The following is a 13,177-nucleotide window of genomic DNA, read 5'->3' as shown; positions in this document are numbered from 1 at the left end:
TCTGACCTGTGTCCAGTGCCTGCCTGGGGGTTGAAGGGGGGTTTGTTGTGGCCCCAGAGAGCTGCCACGTGTGCCCTCTCGGGACCCACTGAGAGCACCAGCAGGGGCAATATATGCCATGTGGGGCAGTCCTCTGCCAAATGAAGACAGGACCTAATGGATATATCACCCTTCCTTCCCCCAAATATCGATCCTACACTCTCCTCCAAACACACATGAGCCTTCATCTTGGGTAGTTTTCCAGAGAACCCAGTTAAAATACCACTAATCTGATGCAGTGATTTTTTTCTAATAAACATAAACATTTAATTATTAAAATTTAAAAAGCATTCAGCAGAAGGATCTTAATTCCCTACTCTTTAAGCATGGGCTACGCAACAGTACTGGGCTTCCCTGGTGGCTCAGTGGTAAAGAGTTGAGGAGATGCAGGTTCAATCGCTGGGTCAGGAAGATCCCCCGGAATAGGAAGTGGCAACCCACTCCAGTATTCTTGTCTGGGAAATCCCATGGACAGAGGAGCCTGGCAGGCTACGGTCCATGGGGTTGCAAAGGAGTCAGACACGACTGAGCGACTGAACAACGACAACATGAACAAGGACTGTTTTGAAAAGACGACACATGAAAAGGGGATGAAAGAATAACTTTACAAGGATGAAACCTGACAAACGCCGCTTCAGCCAGGTGATCAAGGTCAACGTCCACAGCGACAAAGCACGCTGCAGGCACGCACCCTCCGTAATGTGCAACGCAATGTCGCTTTCTCCATGAGCTTCCTGCCCCAAACTAACAACCCCAGGCTAACCACGAGCGAAACATGAAACAAATTCCAACAGAAGGGCGTCCTGCAACATATCTAAGTAGCAACATATCTCAAAACAGCCAAGATCATCAAAAAACAGAGACAATCTGGAAAAGTATCACAACCGAGGAGCCTATGGAGATTTAAGACCTAAATGTAATGTGGTATTCGGGATCAGAACATGGAACAGAAAAAGGACATTAGGTCAAACAAACAACTGTGGACTCCAGCTATTAATACTGTTATCAATAGTAGTTCACTAAATACAACCAATGGGCCATGCAAGATGCTAACAGTGGAAACGGTACCAGTGGAGATATGTGTATGGGAACTCTCCGTACTCTCTGCTTAATTTTTCCATAAATCTAAAGTGGCTTTAACACGTAAATTCTATTAATAAAAAGAGAAAAAGGCTTATGAAAAGCATTCCTCCGTCCCCAGCAATGGGGCCTGGGGTCTGCATTTTGGAAGGACACATGGTGATTCCTCAGAGAAGGCAATGGCACCCCACTCCAGTACTCTTGCCTGGAAAATCCCATGGACGGAGGAGCCTGGTAGGCTGCAGTCCATGGGATGGCTAGAGTCGGACACGACTGAGGGACTTCACTTTCACTTTTCACTTTCATGCATTGGAAAAGGAAATGGCAACCCACTCCAGTGTTCTTGCCTGGAGAATCCCAGGGACGGGGGAGCCTGGTGGGTTGCCGTCTATGGGGCCACACAGAGTCGGACACGACTGAAGCGACAGCAGCAGTAGCAGCAGCAGCATGGCGATTCCTACGCACATTAAAGTCTGAGAAACACCAGGGACACCTGTAAGTTACAGCGCACAGCGTCCTTACAAAGAACAAAAGAGGAAAGCAGAAGCCAGCCACACGTCGATGAACAGATCCTGTCCCCCGGCAGTGGTACGGAAGCACGGGATGACAGCGCCGTCACCCCAGGAACTCGTCAGGCACGCCAGCATCGCACAATTGGGAGCGGCCTGGAATGTTGTGCTTGGAAGGGCCCGTGAAGAGGCGGAATGAATGTCGTGATTTATTGCCCATTTGGGGTGCAAGTGGCAGCGTCGATTTTCGTAAAGCATCCACCAAGCACCAGGCACAGCGCTAGGCTCTCGGGACCCAACAGAGATCGAAGTAGGTGTAACTCTCAATGAGGCTTAGGCCGAAAAAGGTAAGTACAATAATTATGAATACAAAGAGTAACAGCAGAGGAAATATGGAATCCCACAGAGCAAACAAGAAAGGGCCCTCCTCCCTGAGGAAGTGACATTTCAACTAAGATTTGAAGGCTAGGCACTAAGCAAGCTGAAGAGGAAAAGGAAGCAGCTGACCTCAGGTTAACTCGTGAGCTGGTCCATCAGACCTCTGCTTACGTAAGGATCCTTTGAGAGAGAATGGAAACTAGATGACAGAGACAGACACAGCTCCACAGCGAGCCCAGGACGGAGCACGGCGCCCAGAGAGTGTGTGAGGTGCTGGAAGCTTTACAGAGCACGCCCAGGACAAACATGTGACAAGGGGAAGAACTGGAGAAGGAAAGAGGCTCGCCAAAGCGGTTCCTGTAAGGGACGGTGTCCATCTCCTCTAAGACACTCGGGACGCGCGTCCCATCGGCTCCCACTGTGCTTTCTGCTACCACGTCCGTCAATTTCACAGTCAACTGCTCAACTGCAGTGCCTATCTCTGCATCTAAGTTTCTTAGTACAATTATCTTCTCTACCCCAAAATAACATGCCTGTTTTGTCTTTATTTCAGTAGTTATATTTTGTGTCTTTTATAGAGAATGTCCCTGAATCATTTTTAGAAGCTGAAGTATCAATAGCAACTGTGGTTTCTAATGCAAAAAATTATCACCTATGGTAGATAAGTTAGGCAGCAATCTGACAAAAGGGAAGAATATCTGAAATCAGAAAACTGTCCCAGATCATCCAGGGTTTACCTTGCTCACAGACATAACAAGGTGAGCTGGGGGAGGTAAACAGCTAACTTTTATTGAACAGCATACACTGAGAACTTTTTATGTATTCTTGTTTGAGCCTTGCAAACCTAAGAAGGAAGCAAACGTAAGAGGCCTTGCAAACATAAGAAGGATTATCCTCATTTATATTTGAGAAAACTGGAGGGTCATAAAGGTTAAGCAATTTGCACCAAGGAGAAGGAAATGGCAACCCACTCCAGTGTTCTTGCCTGGAGAATCCCAGGGACGGGGGAGCCTGGTGGGCTGCCGTCTATGGGGTCACACAGAGTCGGACACGACTAAAGCGACTTAGCAGCAGCAGCAGCAGTCAGCTGGTAAAGATTGGTTCTGGGGCAGAATCCAGGTCTATTAGACTCTAAAACCCAGGCTGCTTAGAATAGGAGGGACAAAAGGTGGCCTAAATCAATATGAAAAAAAAGTTCATTCACATTCCTACTTTAAGTCCAAACCCAAGAACAGACATCTTTCACACAGCCTTAAAGACAAAGACAGACAGTCCATCTTCATACACAGTTGCTTCAGGGGACTCGGGACCAGGGCTCCCCCCATTGGCAAACAGGTGCAACCACACCATTTATTTCTCATTCCTTTTCTAATCCTCAAACTTTTTGGGAAAGGAACCTCCAAGTTAAGACCAGGAATATAAAGTTCCTTTCATGAACATTATCTTTCTCTTTTTCCTGCTTAAAATTTACATTCTGATAATATATATCAAAAGACATTGGTGCCAGTAATACTATTTTGCTACCTTATTTTAAGAAAATAATTAGAGATGCAGCCATTTTACATGTTTTCAAAGAACATTAATAACAAAGGGGAAATGCATACATGTCGAATGCAAAAATGCTCAATACAAATACACAGTAAATTATCAATTTTGTGAAAATGTCACTCTCACATATGGAAAAGATAAAGGAACTATACCCCGTGTTTAACGGGTTATCCTTCCTTCAACAGTAGGATCAATGCTGATTTTGTCTTCTTTATACTATGTTTTCAAATTCTCCACATTCAATATAATTGCATTTAAAAAATATATTTCTTTATTTGGCTGTGCCGGGTCTTAGCTGCATGTGGCATATGGGATCTAGTTCCTGATCAGAGATTGAATCCGGGCGCCCTGCATTGTGAATGCAGTATCTCAGCCACTACACCGCCAGGGAAGTCCCACTTAAACCAGAAAAAATGAGAACTGCTGCTAGAAGTCATTTCTGTAAGGTCTTCTCCATTCAGGATGGGAAGGGAAACAGCTGTTCACTGAGGGGACCACTGTCCTCCCCACTTCGCCCAGCCGCAAGCTAGAGGCCCTCTTCTTTAAGCTGTTACTGCACTACCCTAGCACTTGTGATCTTCACTCAACAACGAACAGTCATCAAGCTTACAGTCTACTGCAAGATTCAAGCTTGGTAGACGACAGATTCCCTTTAAAGGGAAAAAAATCTTGTGAAACAATGCTGGTTTATTTTCATGTAGCTTATTCAGGTGCAACTTAAAAAACTAAGTTGAAAATTTCTTATATTTATGTGACTAGATATAAACAAAACTGCCAAACCAGCAAAATTCAAAATGACATTACTTCCAATAAAAAGATGACATTGCTTATATTGAAAATCATCACTCAGGTACTTCCCTGGCAGTCCAGTGGTTAAGACTCCGAATTTCCACTGCAGGGGGTGCGAGTTCAATTCCTGATACGGGAAGTAAGATCTCACATACTGCACAGCCAAAATGTAAATACTAAAAAAAAAAAATCACCCCCAGATAAATATGGTAATGACACAGATAGGATGTCTAAAAATAAGCAGATAGGACGAGAGAGAAGAGCCAAAGACACACACACAGCAGCGCCACAGCTCCACAGCTGGTCTCCCTGGACGACTCCCACAGACACCTGGAGGTGTGCTGTCTGTTCCGCAGCAACAAGCTCGGAGGTGTGCTTGGACTCCAGTGTGTTAGCCAGTGCGAACTCACTGTGACACGAAGACCATGTTTGTGCCTGGGTTGCTCACACTGTGCCCTATAATCGCACTGCGTTCTGCAGAACTCCAAACGGATACAGTGCCCTTGGCCCAGGGGAGACAGTTCCCTACCAGACCTGTGAGATGCGAGCCTGACCAACACACACACACACACACACACACACACACACACACACACACACACACGGCTGGCCCTGGTGATGAGAGGCTGACCATGCCTTACACACACACACACACACACACGGCTGGCCCTGGTGATAAGAGGCTGACCATGCCTTACACACACACACACACACACACACACATACACACAGAGCTGGCCCTGGCAGGGACACACACACACACACACACACACAGCTGGCCCTGCTGATGAGAGGCTGACCTTGCCTTACACAAACACACACACACGGCTGGCCCTGGCAGGGAGAGACACACACACACCTGGCCCTGGTGATGAGAGGCTGACCGTGCCTTACACACACACACACACACACACACACACGGCTGGCCCTGGCAGGGACAGGGACACACACACACACACACTCACACACACACACCTGGCCCTGGTGATCAGAGGCTGACCATGCCTTACACACACACACACACACACACACACATGGCTGGCCCTGGCAGGGAGACACACACACACACCTGGCCCTGGTGATGAGAGGCTGACCGTGCCTTACACACACACACACACACACACACACACACACACACACACACACACACACGGCTGGCCCTGCTGATGAGAGGCTGACCATGCCTCAAACACACACACACACACACACACACACACACACGGCTGGCCCTGCTGATGAGAGGCTGACCATGCCTCAAACACACACACACACACACACACACACACATACACACGGCTGGCCTTGGTGATGAGAGGCTGACCATGCCTTACACACACATACACACACACACACCTGGTGATGGGAGGTTGACCCATGCCTCTCTCTCTCTCTCTCTCTCTCTCTCTCACACACACACACACACACACACACACACACACACACACACACACACACACACACGGCTGGCCCTGGCGGGGGCAGGTAACCTTTCTGAGCACTGAAGGTAATGGTCCTTCAGATGTTCACACACACACACACACACACAGCTGGCCCTGGCGGGGGCAGGCAACCTACATACACACACATGGCTGGCCCTGGCAGACACATACACACACTCACACGGCTGGCACTGGTGGACATGCAGGCGTGCACACACACACACACAGCCGGCCCTGGTGATGGGAGGCTGACAGTGCCTTACATACACACATACACGGCTGGCCCTGGTAATGGGAGGCTGACCATGCCTTACACACACATACACACCTAGTGATGGGAGGCTGACCCATGCCTTACACACACACACACACACACAAACACACACACACGCACGCAGGCAAACTTTCTGAGCACCGAGGGTAAAGCTCCTTCAGAAGTTACCACGCACCCTGGAGCGGATTTTGGGATCCACATGTTTGTACTGCTGCTCAACATTCCTGGTATCTCTGCCACATACCTACTGACATAATCAAATATCTGATCAGCAATTCTGAAGAACAAATGTAGTTTGAATCTTTACCTCATATTCCAGACAATTTGAAGGATGCAATTTCTTCAAATTTTATATATAAAACAGAAAACAAAACTTACCAAACTTCTAGACAAATGCTATCTTAAATGTAAGAAAAATTCCAAATAAAAACTTAATAACATAAATCTTAAACTTCTATATATCAGATCTTTAAAAGATAAAAGGCAGGTAGGGAAAATGTTCACAGAAGAGAATCTTCCCAAGAGATAAATAATTAAAGTATATAAACAGAAATATTTTGAATACTGTATATGTGGGTGTCTTGTTTTTAAGTAGAAAAAGGATTCAGAAAGGGGTCTAAGCGTCTATAAATCTTTTAGGGATGGGGACTGTTTGGGGGAGGGGGTTTGGTTCCTTCTTCCCATCTAACCCCGTACCAATGAGAGGGCCTCCAAAGATGATTTCTGAATAAGGATATGAGAATACATAAGGTCTGCTAGAAAAAAAGAAATAAGAATTCAGGCAACAGTCTAGAAAATTAAGAAAAACTCAATGTACTAAGTCACTTCAGTCGTGTCTGACTCTCTGCGACCCTACAGACCGTAGCCTGACAGGCTCCTCTGTCCATGGAATTCTCCAGGTAAGAATACTAGAGTGGGTTGCCATGCCCTCCTCCAGGGATTTTCCCAACCCAAGGATCAAACCCTCGTCTCTTACATCTTCTGCACTGACAGGTGGGTTTCTAACACCAGTGTCACCTGGGAAGCCAAGAAAGACTCAGACACAGCCTAATTATCCAAGTCATCTGACTGAACAGAACTTTTTACCACAGTATGTGGACATGTCCCTCAGGTGTTCAGTTTATTTGTTAGAACGCATCTCCAGCCCTATGCCTTTCTAAGACACTCCTGGACAGGGTCAGTTCAGAGGTTTCATTTCTGACCCTTTTCAATCTATGCACTCCCATGAGATTATCTAGCAAGAAAAATATGACATTTTCATTTAAAAAATGTCAGCACTGAACAACAGGATTTTCACAGATGAGCCATACCACTTATAAATATCTAAATTAAACGAGGTGACAACAAAGGTAACGCAAAGACCCCCTCGACTCATTTAGGACCATTTGCAAAAGCCCAGTGTTTGAGGTGCATGAAAACACACACATATGGATGTTTAACTACAAACAGTCTGCAACAGAGAACCATGTCAAACTGTTAGCAGCATTCTAAAAGAAAAAATCCATAAAGAGAAAGGGGAACTGGATGACTCGTTTTGGAAAAAGTATTCAAAAACTTTCATTCCTATTTCCATGACTTGTCATCTGATCCCCCAAAATGGGATCTGAGAACTCTATTATAGATCAAAGCTGTGGTACATATACACAATGGAGTATTACTCAGCCATTAAAAAGAATACATTTGAATCAGTTCTAATGAGGTGGATGAGACTGGAGCCTATTTTACAGAGTGAAGTAAGCCAGAAAGAAAAACACCAATACAGTATACTAACGCATATATATGGACTTTAGAAAGATGGTAACAATAACCCTGTATGCGAGACAGCAAGACACAGATGTATAGAACAGTCTTTTGGACTCTGTGGGAGAGGGAGAGGGTGGGATGATTTGGGAGAATGGCATTGAAACATGTATAATATTATATAAGAAATGAATCGCCAGTCCAGGTTCGATGCAGGATACAGGATGCTTGGGGCTGGTGCACTGGGATGACCCAGAGGGATGGTACTGGGAGGGAGGTGGGAGGGGGTTCAGGATGCAGAACACGTGTACACCCATGGCGGATTCATGTTGATGTATGGCAAAACCAATACAATATTGTAGAGTAATTAGCCTCCAATTAAAATAAATAAATTTATATTAAAAAAATGTTCTAGTCAAGTGGATTTATCAAACAAACAATGAAGGAAATCAAAACAGAAAAAAGAAATGAATGTTAAAAGGGAGAAACAGCAACTGCTTCCTTTGCTTTACAGTAATGATCTGCCATTTTTTCCAATTAATTACTTGCTAAAAGGAAATAAAGATTTATTCTTAAAGCTACCTTGATCCTAAGCGCATTTCACAAACTGAAATGCTCTAATATAGTTATAACACAAGAAAATATGTGGTGTTATTCTCCACAGCTTCTGTAACCCGATAGCTTAAGTCTCCTCCAAAACTGAATGCTGACTCAAGCTGTCCCTAATATCAGGGACTTTTTGCATATATGCTAAGTTTCTTCAGTCACGTCTGACTCTGCGACTCCGTGGACTGCAGCCCACTAGGTTCCTCTGCAGAGAAGGCAATGGCACCCCACTCCAGTACTCTTGCCTGGAAAATCCCATGGACGGAGGAGCCTGGTAGGCTGCAGTCCATGGGGTTGCTGTGAGTCGGACACGACTGAGCGACTTCACTTTCACTCTTCACTTTCATGCATTGGAGAAGGAAATGGCAACCCACTCCAGTGTTCTTGCCTGTTGAATCCCAGGGACGGGGGAGCCTAGTGGGCTTCCGGCTATGCGGTCACACAGAGTTGGACACAACTTAAGCGACTTTGCTGCAGCAGCAGCAGCAGCAGCAGCAGGCTCCTCTGTCCATTCGATTTTCCAGGCAAGAGTACTGAAGTGGGTTGCCATTTCCTCCTCCAGGGATCCTCCCGCTCCAGGGACTGATTTTGAGTCTTAGGTCTCCTGCATTGGCAGGCGGGTCCTTTACTACCAGCACCACCACATCAGGGACTATTACTTCCAGTAAACATGAACTGAGTAAATCAGAACAATCCTCCAGCTGGAAAGAACTAGAAAAGCAGGGGGAAAATAGAGTAAAAGTCTGCCTGGAGGCTTGAAGGAAGAAGGGACATCAGATGCTCAGGGAGATGAGATCAGTACTTGGGGCTACTTTTCCCTGGGGGTGTTTGCCAGCTCTAGGGGGAATCCTAAAAGCATGGCGTTGGGCTGGCGGATAACGGGGCTAGAGAAGAGATGAACACTGGCACTAAAGGCCAACAGAACAGGTAGAAACATCCTGATCCTTGAGACTGCACCCAAGAGACTCCAGGTTATACGTGCCCCATTTGTCTGGCAAAAGCAAGTGTGAATTATCTCTGGAAGAGAAAAACATCATCTTGGGCAAATGACTTTCTACAAACAATTTTGCAAATCTAATGTCCAGCAGAATTAAAACAAATTAAAAAGCAAAAACAATTAGACACATAAGGAGATGAGACAATATGAATGAAAAACAAGGAAAACAGATATTGGAAATGACTTACAAATACTGCCACAATGGGACACACTTCAGGCATTAAATATACCGTGTTCAAGGAGCTGAAAGACAATACTGATAATGTTGGCAGATAGCTGGAAACTATACAAAGAAACTATAAAAAGAAAGCCAAATCGAAATTAAAGAACCAAAAACCACAGAATAACTGAAATTAAAAACTCAAGTGATAGGAAAGAGAACAGAGGGGAGATCCAGAATGAAGGAAAAAGAGACAGAAACCACAGAAGGAAGGTTAAGAGACACAGAAGATAGAGTGAAATAGCCTAACGAGCATAACTGTAGTGCTAGAAGGAAAGGGGAGAGGGAATGGGAGAGAAGCAATATATGCAGTCCTGATGGCACAAGACTTCCAAAATTAATGAAAGACATGAACCCAAAGATTCAAAAAGCCCTAAGTTATGTTCATCTTTTTTAAAAAAAAATCCATACAGCACAGAAAATACTGCTGAAAACCAAAGACAGAGAACATTTCAAAAGCAGCCAGATGAACTTCCCGGGTGGTCCAGTGGCTAAGACTCCAGCTCCCAATGCAGGGTGCCCACGTTTGGTCCCTGGTCACAGAACTGGATCCCACATGCCCCAACTAAGAGTTCTGCATGCTGCGATGAAGATCGAAGATCCCGAGTGCCTAAGACCCAGTAAAGCCAAATAAATAAATCTTTTTTAAAATAAGTAAGTTTTTAAAAAATTTAAATGGAGAAAAACATTACTTTCGAAGAACGACAGACAAATGATGTCTCAACAGAAAACAATCGATGTTAGAAACCATGAGCTATCTTTAAAGTGCTAAAAGAAAATAATGGTAAACCAAGAATTTTGCTACTACTGAAAAACCCTTCTAAAATGGAGGAAACTGTTCTAAAATTAGACTGTGGCAATGGTTTCCTAAGTCTGTGAAAATACTGCATGTGTGTGTGTGTATGAAAATACTAAAAATCACCCAACTGTATACTTTAAATGGGTATATTTTAGGATATGGGAATGATATCTCAAGAAATCTTTTTCAATGAAGAATAAATAAGGAAATCTGTGAACGCTAAGAATTTGTCACCAGCAGACTTGCACTAAAGAAATTCTAAAGGGAATTCCTCAGATGAAAAGAAATGATTCCAAATGGAAGACTGGAAGATGACGAAGGTGGCACAGCAACGCGATGGGGAAAAGATGATGTTTTTTAATAAACAGTGCTGAATAAATGGTTCTGGTAAAAATGGAAAATTTGACCCCCTTTTCACAAGCTACACAAAAGTCACTTCCAAGTGGACTGTGGATCTTACTTTGAAAGGCAGGGCAATAAAATGTTATAGTAAGCTATCTTCTTGACTTTGACAGAGAACTCCCACAAATTAGGAAGAAAAAGATGTGTAAACCCCAAAGACTTCTGAACAGGTACTTCATAAAAGAAGATATCAAATAAACATAAAAAGATGTTCAGCTTCATCAGTCTGCAAGAAACCATAATCCAAAACCACAATGGGATACCTCACCAGGCTGCCCGCACAATCACCAGGATGGCTAAAATTCAAGACTGGCAATACCAAGTGCTGGCAAGGAAGCAGAGCACAAGAAGTCTCATACACTTGCTGGAAGGAGTGTAAACTGGTACAGGCACTTCAGAAATCTGGTGTTACCTCTTAAAGTTGGAAGATACAGGTATCTTTTGACCTATAAGTTCTACTGCTCAGACGGTCAAGAATCTGCCTATGATGCAGGAGACCCAGGTTCGATCCTTGGGTTGTGAAGATCCCCTGGAGAAGGGAATGGCAACCCATTCCAGTACACTTGCCTGGAAAATCCCAAAGACAGAGGAGTCTGGCGGGCTATAGTCCATAGAATCGCAAAGAGTCGGACACGACTGAGCGGCTAACGTTTTAGAAACAAACGTCCTCAAATAGCGGAATGGTTAAGATGTAGTATCTTCATATAATGGAATACGACAGATTAATAAAAATGAACAAGTTAGGAGGTAATGGATGAATTTCAGAAACATCTTGAGTGAAAGAAGCCGGACACACAAAGAATATATATTGCATAAGTATTTCATTTATATAAAGATCACAAAACTGGCAAAAATGAAAGACACTATAGTGTTTACGGGATGTATGTTTGGAAGGTACAATTACCCAGACAAAAGGCAAGGAAGTTGATTATCCGCAAAAGTCAGGATTGGGTGACCTCTGGAGAGAGAGAATTTCGAGTTCCTGGGGCTGGCAATGTTTTTTCTCGAACTGATAACCATCAACCCCCCCTGGCTGGGTAATGAACCACGGAATGGTACGTTGCGGGTCTTGCACTTTAGTGGCGTGCAAGAAGAAAGGAAATGGGGACTAGAAAAAGGGAGCAGAGGCAGGCGAGCAGCTCCAGGTGGAAGGACACGACCCCTTAACGTGCGAGCTCGGGGCGGCGGCACAGGGCGGCCGAGACCGAGGGCACGAAGTCCGGGGGAGGGCGGCCAGAGTTGGGGGGCTGCTTGGGGCCGGGCGCGGCCACACACGTCCGCGGGGTCGCCTCCCTACCCGGCCCCCAGCCCCCCGCGAGTGCCTCCCGCGAGCTGCACAGGCGGGCGCCGCCCTCGCCGACTCCCCCAGACCCTCCCAGCGTCCCCGAAGCCCCCCCACCCCCGGTGCTCCTGAGGCCCTCCCTGCGTTCCGCACGCCGCCCGCCCGGCCTCCCCAAGCGCCCGCCAGACTCACCTCATTGTCGCTGCCGGGGCGGGCGGGCGCGCGGGCCGGGGGGCGCGGCGCGGGGCGCGGGGCGTTAGCGGGGCAGCCGGCCCTGGGCGCGGCGGCTCCGCGTCTCGCTGGGCTGCGGGGGGCAGCGGGGGCACATCTTCTCCGGGCGGGCGTCCGGGCCGCTAGCTGCGGGGACGGGCTGAGGCGGCGGCGCCTGACAGCCGGGCCCCGGCCCCTGCCATCTTGGCGGGCGCGTGCCCGGGCCGCCGTGTGCGCGCGCCGCCGGGGGTTGGGGGGAAGGGAGAAGAGGGGAAGGGGCGAGCGTCGTCCGGGTCCCGCCGGCCGGGGAGGAGCGCGCGCGCCCGCCCGAGACTCGGGGCGCAGTCCCCGGGCGGGCGCGGGCGTCTGCGACGCCGTTGACGGAGAGGCGGGCAGGCGCGCGCGCGCGCGCGAACTTAGCCCAGGAGTCGAGACGGAGGGGAAAGCGCGCGCGGCGGCCCAAGCTCCACACAAAAGGCGCGGGGCCCCAGAGCCCTCGCCTCCGGCAGAGCGGAGCCCGGGGCTGCGAGGGGGGGGGCGGGGCCTAGGGGACGGGACTTGGGGCGAGGCCGACCGGGAGGGGCGGGGCTTCGAAGGAACGGTGCCTTCGAGCGGCGAGAAGGAGCTCAGTAGGGACCTGACCGGGACGGGCGGATGTGGCGGGGGCGGGGCTTAGAAGAACGCGCGATCCTTGAGGGGCGGGGCCGAGGAGGAGGGCCGGGGCGGGCTTAGGGGGCGGGGCTGGGGGGAAGGCCTGGCCGCGAGGGGCGGGGCCTGGTTGCGAGGGGCGGGGCTTCGAAGGAAGGGTGCCTTTGAGCGGCGAGAAGGAGCTCGGCAGGGGCCTGCCCGGGACGGATGGATGTGG

The 13,177-nt window shown here is 47.6% G+C and overlaps 1 protein-coding gene across 1 annotated transcript in view; it reads right to left on the bottom strand.

Moving 5' to 3' along the window:
- Positions 1–12,837, bottom strand: part of EVL (Enah/Vasp-like) — a 148,038-nt gene extending 135,201 nt beyond the window's left edge. Inside the window, exon 1 of the mRNA XM_059878977.1 lies at positions 12,295–12,837. Within this exon, the coding sequence (XP_059734960.1) occupies positions 12,295–12,299 (5 nt within the window). The 5' untranslated portion in view covers positions 12,300–12,837. The remainder of the gene's footprint in view (positions 1–12,294) is intronic.
- Positions 12,838–13,177: the final 340 nt, after the last annotated feature.

Source organism: Bos taurus, chromosome 21 (genome assembly GCF_002263795.3).
Source record: "Bos taurus isolate L1 Dominette 01449 registration number 42190680 breed Hereford chromosome 21, ARS-UCD2.0, whole genome shotgun sequence".
Lineage (NCBI taxonomy): Eukaryota > Metazoa > Chordata > Mammalia > Artiodactyla > Bovidae > Bos > Bos taurus.
This window is presented reverse-complemented; position numbering and strand designations above follow the sequence as displayed.